The 22,156-nt window shown below is 40.6% G+C and overlaps 1 protein-coding gene across 1 annotated transcript; it reads right to left on the bottom strand.

Moving 5' to 3' along the window:
• Positions 1 to 841: 841 nt before the first annotated feature.
• Positions 842 to 20,413, bottom strand: apcdd1l (APC down-regulated 1 like). Its single transcript, XM_088309193.1, has 4 exons — positions 20,110 to 20,413; positions 5,438 to 5,609; positions 2,856 to 3,375; positions 842 to 2,772 (listed from the first exon to the last, which is right to left on the bottom strand). The coding sequence occupies exons 1-4, from the start codon at positions 20,363 to 20,365 to the stop codon at positions 1,999 to 2,001; spliced, it is 1,722 nt and encodes a 573-aa protein (XP_088165319.1). The 5' UTR covers positions 20,366 to 20,413; the 3' UTR covers positions 842 to 1,998.
• Positions 20,414 to 22,156: the final 1,743 nt, after the last annotated feature.

Below are 22,156 nucleotides of genomic sequence, written 5' to 3'. Positions count from 1 at the left end.
ACTTGCAGTTATACTTGCAAGGTCATTTTCAAGACGGACCTTTCAAGAGAAGATCTCACCCAGGAGCCAAAGTGGTCCGACCTCCAGTAGTGCATAAGTGTGTGTCTGTGTATGATTTCTCCAGCTGTGGTGTCATAAATGATGGTATTATGACGGGTATTTATTCGAGTCGGACTAAGTAGAACTTCACTGAAAGGCCAAGGTGTGAAACGCACAGCCCGCCACTGGTGTATAATATTCATGCTATTAAAATTTATTTTAGTTTGTCATACTGTTTTTCTTGTACAATATTTGTTGACGCGATGGCGTTAGAATTGCAGTAACACGCAATGCAATCTAGCAAAATAGCACAGTAATTTTCTCTTTTTCGAATACCTGGTCATTTTCATGAGTTCATTAAACATTAAGAATTCTTTATTTCACATACAGGAGGTCATTGGTTTTCTACAATCATGACTTAAGATGTTTTGAAGTTCCAAATGTGCATGTTGTGTTGTTTTGCACACATATGTTTTGCACATTGGCGTAAAAATACAGAGTCATGCGTGACTGTAATTATGATTTTAGTCATGTATTAGCGGAGGTTAGTGATTGACTAACATGTTCTAATTAAGTACAAATTCAGATTACCGTACATATCTGCTGTAGGAACAGAAGTCTGTCCTATACCTTTGACCTCCTGTGTTCATTGGTCAGAATGTCATGAAAGAAGCATTTAGCTCCAAAATGTAAATTCATAAAAACACAGGTTATAGAAAGCCACTTTTAATGCAAAATACATGAATGACTTCTGATAGTTTAGCTAAAAAAAAACAAAAAAAACGCAAATTACAAAAGTCTTTCCAAAAAAGAGTTACAGTATCTATATACTGTATATATGGTGATAAAATAAATAGTCATTGGATGCATTTAGACTGAAATCTTGAAAGCTTTTAAAGGAAGAGCAACATCTCATGCCACAACGTGAACTTGGACCAATAAGGATGGTAGTTGTTAGGACTGATTACAAAATGTCTGCTTGTTGGCTGCGTTTCTTTCCAGTATAAACAATTGTCTGTACAAAGTGCATTAGTTCTACTGCATCCTGGCTCAAAGGGAGCACACTGCTGACCCACATTTCAACAGTCAACTTGATTTGTCATGACAGCATTACATGAAAACAGCATTTTCCACAAAATATGATAGTAGAATCGATAGTAGAATTTTTTTCCATGCTGAAATGATGTCATCAGTGGTTTGTGTGAAGTTTAGTTTGAAGAAGAATGGAACTGTAGCTTAGGATCTTTAAAGGGAACCCAAAGGCACCATTGGAGGCCCAACAAAGGGAGTGGATCTGTCTTAACATACAGTGGTACCATGGCTTCAGAGTATAATTCATTCCATGTCTAAGCTAATAGCTCAATTTAATCGTCAATTGAATCACTTTTCCACAATGAAATGAATTGAAATTAATCCATTCCAGCCGACCAGAACACAATTTATTTAATTTTTAAATAAAAACAAATAGCACCATATTATATAAAAACATAAAACTAGAGAATGTAAAGGAATAAACTGGTTTTGTTTGAATTGGTGTCATTGGTGACATTGCTGTCGTGACATCAGGAGCTTGAGCCAGTTTGGTTGGTTTGTTCAGTGTGAGGGTCTAGGTAAGAGTTCTGCTCCTTGCAAGTTTTTTCTTTTTGTATTTGTGTGTTTGACTGTTTGTCTCATAAAATGAACCACTGAAACGGCTTAGGCAACTGTGACTTGACCACATGCAAGGTCATTGCCATGTCTAAATTGCTCCAATTATTTTGACTTGACTCAAGAAGCAACGTTTATGAAGCTCGCTTGGCTCACAACAAAAAGGAAAAAAAAATTCCGCACTTATGGCTCATAATTCGAGAATCTCATAAATTGGGGCATTTCTTAGTCAAGGTACCACTGCACGGTCTATTCGGCTCTCCTGAATGTCTTGTAGTGAGGCAGAACCAGTTCCAGCAATGTACCAAGTCTCTAAAAAACCCAACTCCAGCTGAACAGGGCATATCCAAGGGCCATCATTAGGTTCTGTGTCAGCCTCCCAGTCCCACTGTGATCCATCTGGACTTGTTTGCTTTTGAACCCTGAACCATAGTGGCTGGGGGGCTGTGACTCTCCGCCTCTGCAAAGCATTAAGGGAGCCTGAAAGGAAGTGGCCCTCCTCATCGAACGGTCTGGGCTGGAACCGTCCGTCGGTCTCTCCCCAACATACAACAGCGGGTGTCTCCTGTGGTCCAGCTGAACCTTGAAAAGCTCATACTCCTTATGCGGTAGCTTGATGCCGAGCACTGTGCACCCATGTGTGGAGCTCAGGCCTTGTTCCTCTCTGACCTTCCACTCTCCGGCCTGCCCGCACTTCCCTGGCTTTGTCCTGTTCAACAACTTTGCTGTGGATTCGTCTTCTGCCGTCACTCTCACTTCAGTCACCTTAAAAACATACTCCGTGGCTCCTGGTACCTTGACTGAAGGGTTTCCCTGGGCATAGTGACCAGAAGCTCTCAGAGTGAAGGTGTTCTGGGAGCAGAGGGGGTCGGAGTAATGCCGGTAGATACCCTCCCATGCTTGTTGGTCAGGATCAAAGTGGAACTCTCTGGTGAGGAAGAGGACAGTGGGACGTGTTTCGCACTGCTGGCTTACCCAATGTCCAGCCAAGGAAATAGAGGCTTGCGTTTGGCGGGGTATAACTGGGGGGCGTTGTTCTGTGGAGCGGTACACCAAGGCACACACCGGGCAGGGATGGATGTGATGCTGAAAGGATCAATGGAAGACTAATTAGTGCTGTAGTATTGGATGCCAGGCATAAAACATTTATAGTTGTTACTAAAACTCACCATGGCGCTCTGCAGTGGCTGCTGATACCCCGTTGGTCTATAGTGAGTTCTTTGAGTCCAGTCAGTATGTATGTCCCCCAAGAAGAGTTCCTGGATTTTCTCCCCGTGGTTGTGATGCCACGTCTCCACCCTGACCAAATCCAGCTCCATCATGGTGAAGCCCAGAGCCACCAGGCACCCTCTTCCCGCTCTGGTATTATAAAGTTCCTGTGGCTTCCCAGGAACCAGCCGAGCCAGGCTCAGATCCACGCAGGCTGGGGGCAGCCTGGATGTTAGCTTCTGCTTGGCTGCCAAGCTGTGCACGACGATGACCACCCCGCTGAGGTGATGATCTGCTTCGGTGGCTCCGTGGGTGATCCAGGAGGACTGGCGAAGGCGGAGCTTGCCTCGGATCGCGAGGGAATAGGCGGGATTCTCGCACTCGCTATCGTTATAGTAGTGCTGAAGTGCCTGGAAATGACGAGTGGGGTGGAAGGTGTAGGAACGGGTGAGGAACTCTGGACCTGAACGAACTTCACATCTGAAAATAACAGCGTAGAAGTTATTGGTGGAGATGTTTTAAATCTCTGAATTGGTTAATTCAGTGATTCTCTTTCAAAGTAGGGTTGTAAAATTCGGTGAATTTTGAAAGTGATAAAGTTACCATGGGAACTAAAAAGACTATCAAAATAAATGGGAATTCAAATGTGAAGGTTGGCTTATAATAGAGAGCTTCAGTATTGCTGGGGAAAATATGTTTTAGCATTATCGGGATGAAATTAATCAGATTTCATGATTTATAAGTTTCCCCAATTTTTTTCTTTTCAAATTAACATTTGTTGCTTATTATTTTGTTTTTTGCTTTATGTTGCCAACCAATATTCAATGTACGAGCAACCTTACGCCGTTGCTCGAATCGGAAAAGATCTTATTCGGTTTCTTTTTTTAACTCACTCAGGCAGTCCAAAACCTTTGACCATCGGACTGTCCGTTTGACAGCCGCCCATCCAAACTTTTAAAACATGTTTTTGATTCATTTAGTTCTTACATCCTGAAGCTGATAAATACTTCCCTGGCCTCAGACTGTGTGACACTTTTAAGTGTGCTGTTGTTCTTCCCCGTTTAAAGAATGGGTCATGTGTCCTGTCGTTTTTAACCTACTGTCATGGTCAGTTTGTTGGTTTTGGTTTTGTATTTAGTTTCAACTTTTTCCTTGTGTTCCTTCTTGTCTTGTCAGTTGATCTTGTCCACCTGTGCTTGTCGTCCCATTACCTAGTGTTAACTAATCAGCTCCCTCCAACCCTTTGTTTTGTCCAGGTGTTCCTCATTGTCTCGTTAATTTGTATTTTGTTCCGTGTTTGCTTTCGGTTCATTGTCCATGTCAGTTGTCCGTGTCTCCTGTCGTGTTGATTCTCTCGTGCCCTTTGTCCAAGTCCTTTTCCTTGTGTTTGTTTGTTACTTTTGATCCTTGGTTTGGACTTTATTTTTGCTTTACCTGTGTTTCTTGTTTGCCCTTTTGTTTAAATTAAATACCCCCTTGAACCACTCCCTGCCTTGCTTCCCTGCATTTGGGTCCTCCGTCTCAACCACCAAGCCAAGACCTGACACCTGCCCCTGTTCAAGTTTGAAAACCAGAAGGGGACATAGCTTTTGCTGACGCTGGTGCTAAACTTCGAAATGAGCTTCCTCTGAACATTTGCTCAGCTTCATCTAATTGAATGTTTTAAAAACGTAAATGTATTTGTGCTGACGTTCAACACGAGCTTAACTGGACATTTGTATGTTATTCTTTTATTTTGCATCTTATTGTTTCTTATTGTTTTAATTTGTATTTTTACATTGTTTTTATTATATATCGTTTTTCTTTCGTTGTTGTTTTTTTGATAGTGTTGTATTTTGTGGCAGTGTTTACCGTTTTTAAATGTGCTAAAGAAATAAACCTTGACCTTGAAAAAAAGACTAGAGCACTTAACATATATTCATGCCCTCACATATGGACTAGCTATCTTTTTTTCATGGCAGTCTTGACAAAACAAAACGTTTTTTATTTACACTTGAATGTAATTTACAGCTCATTCCCATTAATTCAATTGGAATGTTTCCAATTTCGACTATTTCCAAAATTGCCCACTTTAATTCATCATAGAAATTGAACAGAAACATATATCTGCAGAACAAGTGGAAATTGATCCACCAGCTCAGAGGCAAATGCAAAGACCAAAGAGTAGATTTATGGATGTGGTCAGGGAAGACTTGCAGATAGCTGCACTGACCGTAGAAGCTGCAGACGTTAGCAAGAGATGGAAGAGGAGGATTGTCTCTGGCAAACCCTGAATAGAGTTAAGCCCAAAGGGAAATAAGTTTATGAAGTTTATACTGGACAACCACTTGAATTAAGACAAGGCAAATATTTTTTTGCCATCCAGATCAGTTGTTTTGTCCTCGGTTTCCGACATCTCAAGCTTTGTAGTGGTGCTCAGTAAATTACTAGTTTTTGCTGTGATATGAAAATACATCAGATGAACACAAATGCGTGGTAAATGAAGAACCTCCTATACTGTTTGCCTTCTAACGTTTCACCACTCTGCTTGACAAACGTTCACCTTGTTGAAAGCCAGGTGCCATCCAGCCTTGGCGGTATTTCTGCTGTGATTCTCACTCTGTCCTGATGATGACGGTAGTGGCAGCGGGGCTGCCATTGCAGGCTTTCGCTGAAGTTGGAGGAAGTGGCGGGAACCTCCCAGAGTTTACTCCCTGTCGCAGCCATCAGTGCAACTAGGAAGTAGAAATTACAGCAATTAATTAAATTCTGAGGAACACATGACATTTAATATACCTCGGTGATATTTATAGTAATGATTAAACTGGAATAAACAAATTAACTTGCCTACTATTTTCCCTGCACTCATTTTAATGTCCAGTACACTTAATTAAATCCGTCACTTTTAGCAAGTGTGTTTTACCCTTACGGAAATGTATTTTAGGCATCCCGAACACGACCCCCCCAACTCTCTTAATGGTCCCTCCCTGGGAAAATTGCTTGTTTATCACCGATAGACGGTCTGGTTTTTGGTGGAACTTGTGGAAAAAGGCTGTGTGGTGTGTCGCCGGGCCAAACATTGTGGTGTGGTGCTTTTGGGGGCTAATGGAAAAGCAACCATGGATTTTCAAATGAATCTTCTATACCAGAGGTATTCAATTAAAAGTCACAGAGGTCCACGACTAAAATTCCTTCCAATTAAAAGGTCCGAACCAAAGTCCAACTTCCCTTAATGTCTAGCCTATGTTCACATTTTTATATAGTTTCAATATTTAGTCATTTTCAACAGAGCGCACTTATATACTAAATATTTAGCAATGTTTCCATTAAACACCATTGCCAGTCAAACAAATATAAGGCGTTTATTTCACATTCAAGAAAATGTGGCTCCGGGAACTTAAGGGTGCCACTTCCAGAAAAAACAGTCAAATATCTCCTGCAGAAATATATCAAGTGCTAATCATTGAGTTAACATCTTGTACCCTTTTTTTTTTAAATCAAAGAGTTATCAGCCGAAAAAAACGGAAAGCCTAATTATCCAAGTAAAACAGGTCAACATGTTCAGTACACAATCAATAAAAATGGCTGTCCTCATGAAAAACTAATTCGAAATGAGCTTTGACACCACCTTTTCTTTTGAATATTTTTTTTAACTTCTCTTAATGAGAAAAATTAGTTTGTGACTGCCCTGCCAGTGATTAAAATCTGGGTTGGAACGGAGTCAGGGCCATTGGGATTTGGTAGATTATTTCACACATCTGGGTTTTGTGTTTTCCTTTATAAATAATGTTTGTGCAACCGCATTTAAGCACTCCTTCACAACTTCCTTTTTTATGTTTCTCCAAAATCCATGATACTTTTAATGAACATTCGTTTGCATGCCGCTGGGCTGGAAACGAAAATGTCAAAATCTGTTATACTGCACTCGAAGTTCGATGTTTTTGTGTGCGCTCACCTCAAACGTCAGCGGATAACTGTGCACAAAAGGGCGGTGCTTTGTTTCGTAGTGGCGCTTCACAATGTTGCGACGGTTTCGGAGCATATGAAGCACACTGGTTTTGAATCGGCTGCAACCAGAACGAAACTAAATTTCTCCGTCCATCTATTTATAACAACGCGCATCGACCTTGCGAACTTTTTAGCAAGGCATACTGTCAGCACCACTCTCTTTCGGTCTGCTGCGCAATTGGCAGTAGATCGTAAACAAAACATTTGATTGGCTCAAATCAGTGACGCCATTTCCGTATTAACTAGAATTGCAGCGTCAACGTTTGCGAATGCGCCCTGAAAAAAAATTCATCATAGATTGGGAATGGGTCCGGTCCGAACCATCTGTAGGTCCGGATCCGGATCGCGGTCCGCCATTTGGTGATGCCTGTTCTATACCAATCCCAACAGACGACACAAGTAAGACCAGTAGGATCGAATTGTGAAAATAGATGAACTTGACCATATGTGGACATAAAGGGTGTCCGCCCGACAGCGACGATCATTTGGGGGATTCTCATTATGCTTATTTTCCAACATCGTGAGTTTGGAGTAGTACCAAGGTGGTGGCCCGTTCACTTCAATCGACCCTACAGCTGCAAAATACACTGCTTGTTTTTGGGTTCACTTGAAGTGTGCATGTTAACATCATTACCGTGCACAACGCTTTGTCATCCAAGTGACGAAAGCCAAGAGAGGCAGCTGGCCAGAATGAAAACCATCTGGGTGACAAAATGCTGAAAGCTCCGGTCCTGACCAAGCCCGCCTCAAACACTGTGATGGCAACGTTAATCCCAATGAAAGCACCGATTGTTGGATACTTTGAATTTGTTTGACTTGCGCACATCTGCTTTATCTCGCCACATAACTGCGCTCTCAGCTTCTGCGTGCTCAAAGGTGTGTCGTGAGACCCAAAGCGAGGATCGGGTTTTAGCCAAGATGGACACAAAAGGATTTTCCTGATTACATCCTTGTGGTTTTACAACAAGAGGAAGCTGCAGTCTTGGCAGCATGTTCTCACGAACCCTGCCACTTGTTCTCCACGTGCAGTCATGTGATTTCTTGTTTTTTATTGTTATCTCACTTTGCTCTGAGATTGGCAGGGTCATCATTTTGGGACAGCTTTAAGACCACTGTTCCTCCCTTATACTGACAAAGTGTCAACTGTTGAGTCCTTGAATGAGCAGCAGATCTTTTTACTCTCTCACGGGATTAACGGGTATTGAATCATAATGTAGACTTGCATTTTTTCATTGAAATCTGATGCACACGCTCCTATATAGAGCGTGTGCAGAACGTTGGAATTCAGATTTCTGTTTGACTTAGTTGCAGCGATGGGCATTCCGTCCCAGGGAGGGAAAGGTCAGTCCATTTTGGATACGAAGGCCGGAGGACGAGACGTTTTAAAAAAGGACGGACTAAGCAAGGTTGGATGTAGGTTTTTGCCCGTTCCTGACCGGGTCAAGTACCCACGGATGCCCATTTTACTGACAGAAAAACACCCCCAACCTGTCTTGCATGTGTAATCTGCCAATACACGACTTCCGACCAAATGTGAACGATCACAATGCACCGCTTGTGTCATGCGTGTCCACCGTGTTTGTATGCGGGAGGGAGTGATTTCACTTTGCTTCGAACTGACAAGAGGAGGTGTAAAACTTTACACGTGTGTGTGTGTATATATTAGGGCTGTCAAAGTTAAAGTGTTAACACTAGCGATTAAGCTAAAAAAAATTAATGCAGTTAAATATAGCATACTTTGCAAAGCCAAATTCAAATACAGTATGTATATATATACATATATATATATACACATATATATATATACATATATCCACATATATATATATATATATATATATGTGTGTATATATATATATATACATATATACATATATATATATATATATATATGTATATATATATATATATATATATATATATATATATATATATATATATATATGTATATATACGCACACACACAAATGTCACGGTAGAGAATGAATGGAGTTTCAAAAACATGTTATGTGGGCTATATTTAAGTGTGTTGTTTGTGCCAAAAGCACAAAGTTGTATGGAGTGTTTCCCGGGGTCATGTGTCATTCCCTCTCTTGGATCTTTGCTGTGCCGCATATGGTTGCATTTATTAAAAAGAAGGGAACTAGTAAAAGCAAAGTTCTTAGTAAAACAAAATTGCTCATTGAAAGTTTTTAACTATTAGAGCCTCGGACAACCACAAGTGAGATGCCACAGAATGTGCGACCCACGACTCCATTTGGAGATGAGGGCAACTTTTTCAGTTCATTTCCTACTCAGCCGGTCGAAGTGAATTTGACTTGATTTCCATTCTTTCTACAGTATTCTCCTCTTTACATGCACCTCCTTGTCACCGGTGTTTCATTCTGCAATCAGTTCCTCTCACTGACTAGTCTATAAATAACAGCTGTGGTTCAGAGGTCAACAGCTAACATGTGATACAGGCGCTGTCTTTGTTGAAGAAAATGAAACAGCTGCAACTGTGTGGATCGGTTTTGTTATGAAGGAGTGACAGGACCACACCAAAAAGAAAATAAATACTTACATCATCAGAATAAAGTCGTAATATTAGGAGAAAAAATGTGTGTGTGTTTGAAGAAAAATAGATAATAATAGTGATGTGATGTATAAAAAAAGTCTTATTCTTTCATAATATTTGAAATTTTAAGTGTCTGTTTTTATCATTTTGATCGGCAACAAAACTGGACTGCCAGAGAAATTAATTTTGTAGATCAGGTTTTATTTATTATTGTTTTTTTTAGCCAAAGAAGTGGTTTAATTTGTTGACAAAAGTTGTAGTTTTAGGAAACTCAAGTTGTTTTTTAGAGGAAAAAAGTTATTAAGTAAGGCCACAAGCGGTAGCAAAAATGAGAGAATTATAAATTGTGTGGAGAAGTGAAACAGATAATGGGACAGAAGAAGAGCCAGCAACTTCCAAGAAAAAAATTAAGAGTTGTTGCCAGTTGTTTCCCACGTGCGAAACGTAATAATTTGCATAATATGTGGCAACAGGCTTGCGAATGAGTTAAGAAAGTTAGCAAATCTACTTTGGCATATGGAGTCCAAGCACCTGGCATTAGGTGCAAACTTTTTTTTGGGACTACAAAAGCGATTACCCCAAAATGGGTCGGATTGTTGAAGAGAACCACCAGGGCCTCCCACTAATTGCAACAACTACATTAAGTGTTTTGGTGTGTTGATTTTAAAGGGGAGGTCAACCCCCCCCCCCCCCCAAATGTTGGCACTAAAATCTAAATTCTATGCGCCTTCACTAGTCTAAATGTAACCCATGTTGGCTCAGCCTTTTTTTATTCCTATTCTTATTTTCTGTTAATGTGATTTTTTCTTAGCGCTGTTCCTATTTCCTACGGACCTAGAACGCACCGCAGCATTGATATGACGTCTCATCTCGTACGAGAGACGTAGAGAACTTTCTAGCATTTTTGTTTCATGCGAGTTGAAGGAGAAAGGCTCTGAATAGACCATACTGGTCCGTTGAACTTTTTTGTGTGAACTGTGAGCGAATGGAGTTCAAATCCTGTGGTGTTTTCTTGCCAAGGAAATTCGATTTATTTTGAGACTATCGATCCTGGCTGTTTTTTTCTGGGACTAAAAGAATCGTCTAAAGCTTGAACTGCACCGGCAGTGGATTGGATACTTCCTAGGACGCCGGCGAGTGACGTTGGATTCCCGTGGCCACCTATTTCCCTGGAGGGTGGTAGGACCGTCAAGAGGATTTTTTTTGGACAAATCTTTTTTTCCTTTTTTTTTGTTTTTTCTGAGATCTCAGACATTTTTTTTGTGGGTCAGATCTGACACCAATTTTGACACAAACTAACACGAATATATGTTTAAAGAGAGATTGAATGTTCTGAATATTGGGGAGTTTGGGATATATAAATACAACTGTTCACATATTCCTGTTAATTGTTCTAAGTGTGTCTTGTTTCTATTGGAGGTTTATTATTGCTCTAAGTAGAGTTGCTGCCGCCAATCTCCCTGCAACCCAAGATAGATGAGTCTTGAGTTGAATACTAACGAATAATTGGTACACACAAACAAATTCTGATTTATTTTACTTAGCTTGAGTGTGACGCTGCTTAGTTCAATTGTGGTGGTTACATAAACATAGCATTAAAATTAATATGAGTCCTTGTGGCATTAAGCGGCTCAGATAATGGATGGAGTTAAGCAGAAAATCCACCCATATTTTGTCATCTCATGGGCAGCCATTTTGGCACTTTTGCCGACTGAAAAGGATATCACAGTTGCTGGCGGTCAGGTAACAACCAATCATGGCTCACCTGTTTATTGAAGCTGAGCCATGATTGGTCGTTATCTTAGCCCTGAGCAGCTGTGATGTCATTCCATCAGAAGTAACAAAATGGCTGCCTCCTGAGACGGCTAAAAACGGATGGATTTTTTTGCTTGATTCATATTCATCCATCCATTATCCAAGCCACTTCTCCTCAGAAAGATCGCCGGGGTGCTGGAGCCCATCCCAGCTGCCTTTGGGCAGTAGGCGTGGTACACCCTGAACATTCATTTAGATGCTCTTGATTGTTATGTTGACGCAACCTCTTCTTTTGTTTTCATTATGTTTTCTAAAGGGCGGCACGGTGGTGACTGGTTAGCACGATGGCTCTGGCCTACATATGTGGAGTTTGCATGTTCTCCCCGTGCCTGCGTGGGTTTCCTCCGGGTATTCCGGTTTCCTCCCACATTCCAAAAACATGCATAGCAGAGTGTACCCCACCTACTGCCCGAAGATAGCTGGGATAGGCTCCAGCACCCCCGTGACTCTTTTGAGGAGAAGCGGATGAATGGATATTTTCTATACACAAAAGATCGCAATCTTCTCTTCTTTAAAAACAACTTCTGTCCGATTGTCTTTTGTTCTTCGTTTCCCAAGGGTAAGCCATAGAGCACGTGCAGGAATTCAGCCAAATCTGTTTTCCGTGTCGTTTATCTTGAAGTTGAAGCTCCCAGACAAAAAAGAATCCAAATGCTGCCTTGATGACACACTCACATGTTTACGTCTCATTGCCTTTGCGTGTCTGACAGAGATGGACAAGATGATGTGTGTGCATGTGTGTGTCCATGTGTGTCCCTCTGTTTCAGTTAGTGTGTTTATACATCAACGTGTGCTTGGCCATGTGTGTCCATACCGGTGTGGTTGTGTTTGGTGTCTGCTGAATTGTTTCTCACAGCACTCAAGCCAAAAGCAACACAAGACGCATTTTTGTCCTCATTGCTTATCTTGCTATTTGTCCCAATCATCTTGTGACCCTACTGCAGTGAAGTGAACGTCCCTGGGGGGAATTCTTCACTACATTATCTCCTATCTTGACCCTTTGAGCCATAATCCACGGTGATGCATGATTTGCTGTGTATTCCCATGGCCTTTCTCTACAAGAACTTCTTGTATTTACTGTGCAAACAAGGACTGTCTTGATAGTTGCTGTCTGAATTGAATATCAAATGATGCCTTATTACTGTGTGCGGTTATCCTTTTTGATATTGTGGGTAGAGTCTGTTTCACTGTCTAATCTCATGAGTGTGTTTTAGAAGAAAAAGTGCTTTTTCTCACCACATTTTTGGAAGGAAAATGGTTGCTGAAAACAGACATATTTTTGGTTTATGGAGGATAATAACACCACTTTGATGGTTGGAAAGTTCAGAATTCAAGAAGAAAAAAATGTGAGTCATTGAATGAAAATCAATTGAATTTCATTCCTTTGTGGATGAATATTTTATTTGTTTTTGAATCATGTTTTTGTCTTTTTATGTGCAGCAGCTCCCCAAAAAAGTGGAAGGAAAAAAAACAAAAGCGGTATTTATTTTTCAGTTATTTTTTTTCACAGATTTTGTGAGGGAAAACTACGGGCCCTTAAAGTGACGGCGGGGAAATTTTTTAAATGTTCATTATTAGGACTAGCAAGTAGAACGAGCAAGTAGTGTTTGCGTTGTTGCGTCCTTGTTTTAAGGAAAGAGTATTAAGTCCTCTTCGTCTATGGGGAGAGATTTGTCTCAAAATAATTCACACAAATGCATCAGCGGTTTTGACAAGTTTGCACATGTAATTGTGATTTACATGTGCTTTTATCATCATTGCGTGAGAATTGTTGAATGTGTTTGTGCAAGAGAACATGCGACTTTATTTTTGTCACAAACGTTGCGCCTTAACGTTAAGGCCATCCCTCCTCCGTCCGCAAGGAGACAGTGTTGGTGTCTCAATTGAACGGAATGTGCAATCTCCCCGTTTTTCTTCATAAATTCAAAATTGAAGAATGTCGCTTTAGCTAATCGTTTATCATGTGTCTATCTTACACAACTCAGGAAAACGACATTCGACAGTAATTAGTTTCCCTTCAGCTTGTTTTGTCATGACACGAAGACGTCCTTTTTCTCGTTGTCCTCTACTACATAGGTGTAGAAGAAGAAAAGGTAACAGAAGAAGAACGCCCTCTGTGTCAAGGCAAAAGAAGCTGGAGGGAGACAAATTGCGGTCATATTTTATTTCCCGACGTGTGTTAAATAAACACATAATGTAAAGTTCCGATAAAGGCTCATTTTCCGTTCTTCAAGTTCCATTTTTTTTTTAATTTTCATTTTTGTCCGAAATCCGGGAGATAGCTCGTTCCCATTGGATGGAGATAGCAACAACACTTTATAGTGGACAGAGCAGGGATCGCTTCTAATGATAACGTTTAAACGAGAAACATTTTAATAAAATTAAATACACAAAATGTAATAAATTTTATCTTTTTTAGGGGATAGCAACAATTCTTAATCATTTTGTTATTTTGGGGGAGATAATTGCAATGAAAAACAAAAGAAATATTTCTTGGCTCATATGCAAACATCACATGAAAAAAAATCAGGAGAGCCGTTATCTAAGCCCTGAGCAACGCAACTGTGATTTTTCATTTTCAGTAAGTGACAAAAGGCAGCACCCTGCGATAGATAAAAACAGGTTGATTTGGCTACTTAATTTATATTCCACAAACACAATATTTATCAGAATGTTTAGACTGAAGGCACATTGGACATTTTATTTCAAATATTGTTTTAGGGTTGACTTACCCTTTAAGGAATTTAAACTCTTTTAAAAATGTATTGTTTTTTTTCTGGTAAACTCTCTTATATGCTCAATGGAAACGCTTAACCAATGAGAATCTGGGTAATAACATGTCATTCGCTGAATGATTACATTAGTTAAGCTTCGGTGAAAGGTCTTCGCCTGAGTTGAGCACCCGCAAAACCTCGACATACACCCTCAGAAAAATCAACTGAAAGTCCGTTTATAGTAAATAAAGTCATCATGTTGAAAAAAGGAAGATCAACTTCAAGTTGTCAAAAAGCACCACTTGGTTTTATATTGTAAATGAACTGCTTATAAATGCAAAACATGGGAGACACAAAGGACTTTTCATACTAATAGTGCCCAATGACCCTCCCTTCTCATTTGGGTAAGTCAGGCCGAGGTCAAGTTGATCTTATCAAAGCGCCGCAGATCGGCGTTGTTATTCTAACTTGGGTCGTGTCCGTGGGGAGACCACGCGGATGGCCGCTGTTGTCTTTTCATCACACTTTGAGCCGTTTAATCTCAATGTCTTGTTTATTTGCACCAGAGATCTGCGTGACTTTGCCCGCTGGATGTCAACCACTGGCTCCTGTTCGCACGTGGCCACCAGGCTTCGAGGGCCAAAGGCTTTTTAAAAGCCACAATAATGTTTATTCAAATGAAATTCACATTCGTAGGTTGTCGTAGGATGCCATATCTTGAATTACTAAACATGAAAATGTTTTAGCCTATTCGAAAAAACACTCCTGTCATTTTTCCAGAAGTCACGAGATAATAATAATCGTGTCATTATACACTCTGCTGATTTTCTTTAAACAATGCAACATCATGTGTTATTTTTTCCTTAAGAAAAATACAGCACTGTTTCCTTGAACGATTGTGACATATTTCTTAAAATGTTTTAATCTTCACAAGACCCCAACTTTCTTCACAAAAAATACAACTTCATTATCACAATATTTACATTTTGTCCATAAACAAACTTTGTCATTCAAAGATTTTTTTTTATTATTTTCTCCTGAAAATATGAATCTTTTCCCCCCTAATTTTTTTTTTTTGCAAAATAATTAACAAGATATCTTTTAAATAAATAAATAAATAAATATGTTGATTTGATTGTCATAAGACCACAGACACAATTTTTCACTTAAAAAGAAACAAACAACCTTATTTTTGCGCCATTTACTTTTTTTTCTCTTGAAAAAGCACAATTGAGTTTTTTAAAGATTCGGACTCCCTTTCTTCCTTACAAGACTAATATTATGATTTTACGTTTTCCACCAAACTTTTAAGTGTCTCTCCAAGATGGGCCATTTTTCACTAACAAGCTAAGTTTACCATGTATTTGACACTTAGGTCTTCAGTGTAGTCCTACTTACTCCGACATGGATAAATAATGCTCATAATACCATCATTTATGATATCACGCTGGAGAAATTGTATACTGATACACACTTACGCTCTACTGGGCGTTGCGCGACCAAGCTTCTCTTGAAAGGTCCGTCTTGAAAATTGCCTCACTAGTGTATCTATAATGAAATCCACACTTTTTCTTCCTTCGGCCATTGTGGTTTAAAAAAGCAAGAATATAATTTAAATTTTCGATTGGTCGCCAGTTACGACTTTTGTGTGTGTTGATTCCGCATAGAGCTGCCCCCTCACAAGTGAGTATCCAATCACAAAACACGTTCATCACCTTCAAGTAAGGCCAACAAAAAGGCCTTACTGTGATCTACTCGTGATCTGATTGGCTATTGCAGCTGTCTATCAACTATAAAAGTCCCCTTGAGACAGAACATATGCCGGCATGATTGTATCTGAAGGCCTTGGACGAATAGTGCGTACTACTGGTATTATGAAATCTGCCTGGCAACACAAGCTAGCTGAATTCTGATTGGATAAAAAATCTAATGTAAAAATTCAACACTAGGATATGATGTAACATCAGTGTGAAGAATATGATCATGATTTCTTGATTATGTCAGGCCAGCAGAGAAGGCCTTGAAGGCCTTGACCGACCACCACTGATTGTATGGCATTGTATTGTCTAATTTTTTGTGCTTACGCCTTTTGTTTTAACGGCCTGATTGTTATTAGTCGTACGCTTATGCTACTGTTAGCCAAGTATGGAAGGGAGGCTAAAGAGCCATGCCCATCTGCTGCCCGCTGACAGCCGCTGTCTTCCTCCTGAGAGAGAAAGTTTGAAGTCCTCACGTCTGAGTCGACTTGGAACTTGGACAATGATAATTAGCCCCTCTAGGCCGGCAGACACCGAAGAAGATTGCAGCTCAGCATGTACTTTGTACGTATTGTTCTCAGTGGACCACAGCGCTGACACTTTTGCTTCCAAAAATAACACTTTCTTTTGCCAGATGTTGTGTTTTGCATGGAAATGTACAAGTTGGAGCTGGACTGTGATAAGTAAGGACTCCCCCGCCTTTTCATTCAGCAAGTTGCTTCTCATCCATACACTGTGCTGGGAATAAATACTGTCTAGTCTAGCAGGATACTGTGTTAATGAGAAATTCCATACATTCAACCAGCGGTTTGCAAACTTTTTACACCACGTAGTACCTGGAAAAAATAGAGATTTTAGTCCTAAAATATTTATTATTGGAAGCCATTGTAATTGTGCACAGTTTGAATATTAACAGTGTGCTTAATAAATATTGCAAAATTAAATAAATAAAAAAGGGCTACTTAAATCATTCATTGATAATCTGAACGGCTTCGCCTTACAAGAGTCAGGGTACACTGGAGCCTATCTCAGCTGTCTTCAGGTAGTAGGCAGACACCCTGAACTGGTGGCCAGCCAATCGCAGGGCACACAGAGACAAACAACCATCCATGCTCACTCTCACACATAGGGGCAATTTAGAGTTTTAGATTAACCTACCATGCATGTTTTTGGAATGTGGGAGGAAACCGTCGTACCCGGAGAAAACCCACGCCGGCACAGGGAGAACATGCTCCACCAAGGAAGGCCGATCGAGCGTGTGATCTGAACCATCACATCATTTTATGTGGCCCGTGAAAGTAAACTATGTGTGTCAACTTCCATTAGCCTAAAATCTGTTCCAAACCATTTTCATTATTTCCTGAACTTCTTATCTTCAAAGCATTTCGTTCATTTCACCAAATAATGTCTTGCACGGAGACAACGTCATATATTCCCACTAATAATCTTGTAAATTATATTATATATATCTCTCTGTTAATATTCGCCATTGTCGAGTCAAAACTCAGTTGGTGAAGTCACGATCCTTTTTCCCCGACTTGGCAACTCAGACCAGCCAGTTCAGAGGTGTGTCCCAGTGCTCTTTTCCCGATCGGAGGTCGGAAAAGTCTGACTTCCCACATTCCTCGAATGCAGCATTAGGTCATTCACATATAAATCTGTGGATGATTCTCACCATGGTCCAAGAAATGTTCAGGGAGTTTTTGTGAACGCTCAGACACATGGAAAATTAGGGGGAATATTGGATAGAATTGAGCCCTACGAATTATGCCAACAAGCTCTCTAAACCTGCAAGATTTTAATAAGTGAGCATTTTCAAATGAATCATGTGCATTCATAAGACTTTGTATGACTTTTTTTTGTCCTATGAAAGCTTGTTCTGCCTCCGTTTCAAAATGTTGACCATTTTTTCCTCTTTTCTGAGTGTCTGTGGAGGTTCAGCGGCTCGACCTTGCTTGTGTCCTTCACAATACATGTGCAGCTCCAAAAGAAAACACTCTGCCAGCCATCATGGGGGCTGAGGGAGGTGGTCGTTTTAGTATGAGGGGGGGGATCATGATTGCACCTGGGCAGACGTCTCCTCCTATCCGCCTCTGGGCCGTCACCCTGATGTGCTGCGACCCCTGGGGGGGTGGGGGGGGGCAGAGGCTCCGTGATGTCCGCCTCCTGTTATTCCAACCATTAACATAATAGCAACATTAGTTCCAGGGCCACGCTCGCCTGCTCCGAAGCTGCCATTGTTCGAAGGCAGCTGCCGGAGAAGAAGAAGAAGATGAAGCCGCTTCTTCCTCCTCCTCCTGGGCCTTTGAAGACACAGACCGACCATTCACTAGTGCCGGCTTGTGTTTTGGTTCGACAGGAGGCGTTTGAATGCTGACAAATTGCTTAATCGCTTCCCTGTGATTAACGAATGGCTGTGCGTGACATAATCCTCGCCAAGTTTGGTGACCTGACGTGTTTTTGTGAGGTTTTATTTCTTTGTTTACACACTCATGTGCATGAAATCAACACTAGGACATTGTCAGACTGTAATAATGATAATGTAGGTCATTAATATGAGGTAAAAAAACAAAACAACAACAAAAAAAACATGACTTACAAGTGAGACAACTTTAGAGTTTTTCAAAATAGGCGCTTTCACTTTGAGGATGTTTTTGCCTTTAGGTGCGAGCCAAAATATTTCTTTTACGAGCGCTAGATGGTGGCTGTGAACTTCAAAGCAAGTAGCAGTTGGGCAGAAACTGAATGACGAAAAAGAAAATACTTCAAACTTCTTTATTGCCACCCTGAGTTGAAGTTTACCGAAAAATTAAACATAAAATAAATAGAATGACATGTTGAATATTTAATCCACACCACACGTTGTCTGACCAAATCCGCTATCCTTATGCTAACATGCCAACAAAACGCTATAAACTGCTAACGAAACTAACATTGATGTTGCAGTATTACATTAAGCGACAGTAGCCCTATAGGCGACAGATATTTTAACACAAACTGTCCTTCCAAGATATGTAGAAAGAAGATATATTAATTCTCCCAGGCATATATTCTTTATCCTCTGCCATAAACTAAACCATTACTGCCGCCGACTTATTTGCAAAATTCTTCTTTGTGTATATACAGTATGTGTGTATGTATTTTATTGCCCCTCGTGGCCTCATATAAGAAGGCACCGAACAATGAATGGCTGAATACCCTCAGCTATTCGCTGAACAAACTGGCCTATTGGTAGTTTTTGTGTTCTTTCGTCCATACACTTGTGGGACACAAGAAGCCACCAAAGCACTGCCTAAGAAAGTACAAATTGGTGTCAAGGAAGTAATGAGAGACAGAGAGGTTTATATGTAAGGGAAGGACTACGTTTAGCCCGGGTTGTTGCTGGTAATTACGGGGAGTCTTTGACACATTTGTATATTTTTATCCTACAGAATGGCTATGAAAAACAACCCCCCCCTCCCAAAAAAAACAAAGCATGTATTTTTAACTGTTATGTTGCAAAATGAAATTGAATATTGAAAGGATTGGTTGATCATAGGTTGCAGCACATTTACGGTTTAACCCAGCGGTGGGCAAACTTTTTGATTGGTGGGCCACAATGGGTTCTAAAATTTGACAGAGAGGCCATACCAGAAGTAGATGGATGGACTGTTTTGGTAACCTCACCTCATTAGAGAAAAAAAAAAACTTTTAAAATTAAACTGAACAAAAGCATGACAACAATATATATATGTCTTTGAAAAAACACAGTAGTTAGAAAATAAAACATTAACAACGTTTATTTATTAAATTTTTTTCAAGTTCGGCGGGCCAGATTAAAGCTTTTAATGGGCCGCATGTGGCCCCCGGGCCGTAGTTTGCCCGCACCTGGTTTAACCTATTCATCGAGACAATTATGAACGTGAATTTTTATTTATTTTTTGCAATCCAGGGTAGCGCTTGGTCCTCATCTCCCATGAGAAGAGGGAAATTACTGTATCAGTTAGAGTGCATTACAGTGTCTTTATATATCAATTTATGCCAGCTACGATTGGTGACAGGCAACAATTCCATGCGTTTCTACAAGACGACAGAAGGTACAATTAACGGATGTTTCCACCTGTTGCCATTCAGAAAACCAATTTGTTTTCAACTAAACAGGCCCAGATATCGCACAAAGGTTTGTGAGTTCCGCTCTATAAATAAAGTTGTATTGTATTGTATAATCTTTAGACCATCAGAATGTGACTCTATATAATTTTGTGACTTTTGATCGGTGGTTTGCCATGAGCTTTTTTCCAAAGTAAATAATGTGCTTGACTCACTAATGGTTGAATAAAACGCAGATCTTTTGGGTTTTGAAAAGATGTTCAACGTTCCCCCTTACCCATTTGTGTGCACTCACCTTGCCAAATCAAGCAGACCCCCCTGAGCGCATGTGCCGAGCGTCCCGTTGACATGATTGCTGCCTTTTGACGCACAACTCTTTTAGATCCCAGAATTCGAGAAGCTCCTGTCAGCGGCACACAATCATGTGACCTGTCACTGTGACACGAACACGCATGAAGTGGTTCTGTAATCCTACACACACTGCTCCTGCTTCTTCTTTTATGTCCACTTGTTGGCATCCATGCTCTGGTGGCAAAAATGTCAGTGGGCATGCAGCATCTCCACACTGGTGCTCTCCTCTCGAGTGTGTAGCCCACAGTGGCTTGCTTCCTCTCGATGCATGTGCAGCAAGTGTGTGTGTGAGGAGGAGTAAAATGCGAGGGTGGGAGGGTGTGTGTGCGCATCCGAGGTTGAGAAAGACAGAGCGGGAGAGAAGCTGATAGAAGAACTTTCAGTTGTGTGTGCCTTTCTCTGTGTGTGCGTGCATGTGTATGTGCATGCTTTCAACTTCCTAAACCAAAAGCTCAAGGGAGTGTTTAGGTGCTAAAACGGCAGTGGAGTCGTTTTTTTTAACTTCCTATGTTAAAGGAAATATGCATTTTTTGTGACTATTTAAAACCGTTCCCAGATGTCATAATATGTCTCTGGGACGTACTCAAATATATATATATATATATATATATATATATATATATATATATATATATATATATATATATATGTATATGTATATGTATATGTATATATATATATATACATATATATATATATATATGTATATATATATATATACATCCATTATCAGAGCATCCAGCAGAATGTGGGAGGAAACTGGCTTACCCAGAGGAAAACCATGCAGGTATTGGTAGAACAAGACCAGGGCCGGAATCGAACCCTGCACCTCCACCTCTGAACTCTGAGGTGGACGTGCTAACCAGTGATCCACCTTGCTGCCTACCCCTGTATTATCCATCCATGATCCAAGCCGCTTCTCCTCGCAAGGGCCGCGGGTGTGCTGGAGCCTCTCAGCTATCTTCGGACGGTAGACGGGATACACCCTGATGGTTGCCAGCCAATCACAGGGCGCTCACAGGGCAAACAACCTACCAACAACAATTTAGAGCATTCAATCAACCTACAATGATTGTTTTTGTTATGTGGGAGGAAACCGGAGTACCCGAAGGAAACCCACGCAGGCACGGTGCGAACATGCAAACTCCACACAGGAACGTCGGAGCTGGAATCGATCCCACGACCTCTTTTCTGTGAGGCAATCATTCTAACCATTCCACCAACGTGCCACCCCACCCCTGTTCTAATTACAATTCATTAACTAAAAATACATTGGGCTCGCTTATTTTGCTGAACGAAACGTAACACAGAGGTAAACATGACCCTGGCTTGGCTTTTTTGGAACGTGTTGCAGCTATAAAATTCCCGGTTAATCATTATTTGCAAAAGACAAAAGAGTTTATCAGTTATCACATTAAATATCTTTTTTTTGTATTAATTTGAAAGGTTGAACATGATTTGCAAATTATTGTATTCTGTATTTATTTAAATTTTACGCAACCTCCCAACTTTAGTGGAATTGGGGTTGTACATTATCCAATTACTACGAGAAAGCATATTTCTAAATGTGTGGTCCATTCTAAAATCAACAAATATGGTTCCTTGCTTGTTAAAAGAGGGAAAAAAACAACCTTGAGTGGAAAATAAGCATGACCAAGCCAAGCTATTAAAAAAAAAAAAAACATCCCACAAAACATGTTCAGATGCAGAGTAGGCGTTGTGGACTTCGACATGTCCAGATGACCCAGTACCTCCCCAATCCGCAGTTTACATTGGAGCTCCCTTCCTCCAGAGAAAAGTGTTGCCGGTGAGTTCTGCGGCTCACTGGGTGCGTCGGGGAAATTCTGAAACAAGATGTGGCTGTTCAGTTTGTTTTCGTGTGATGTCTTAATGCGGCCGGCGACGTAATTGGCCGCCCATTAATCTCTGCTGAGGCCGAAATCCGAGACGTGGCTATCTTCACTGTTTTCCACTTCTCGTATCGGAACATA

This window comes from Idiotropiscis lumnitzeri, chromosome 11 (genome assembly GCF_059441095.1).
Source record: "Idiotropiscis lumnitzeri isolate Australia: NSW breed Sydney's pygmy pipehorse chromosome 11, RoL_Ilum_1.0, whole genome shotgun sequence".
Lineage (NCBI taxonomy): Eukaryota > Metazoa > Chordata > Actinopteri > Syngnathiformes > Syngnathidae > Idiotropiscis > Idiotropiscis lumnitzeri.
This window is presented reverse-complemented; position numbering and strand designations above follow the sequence as displayed.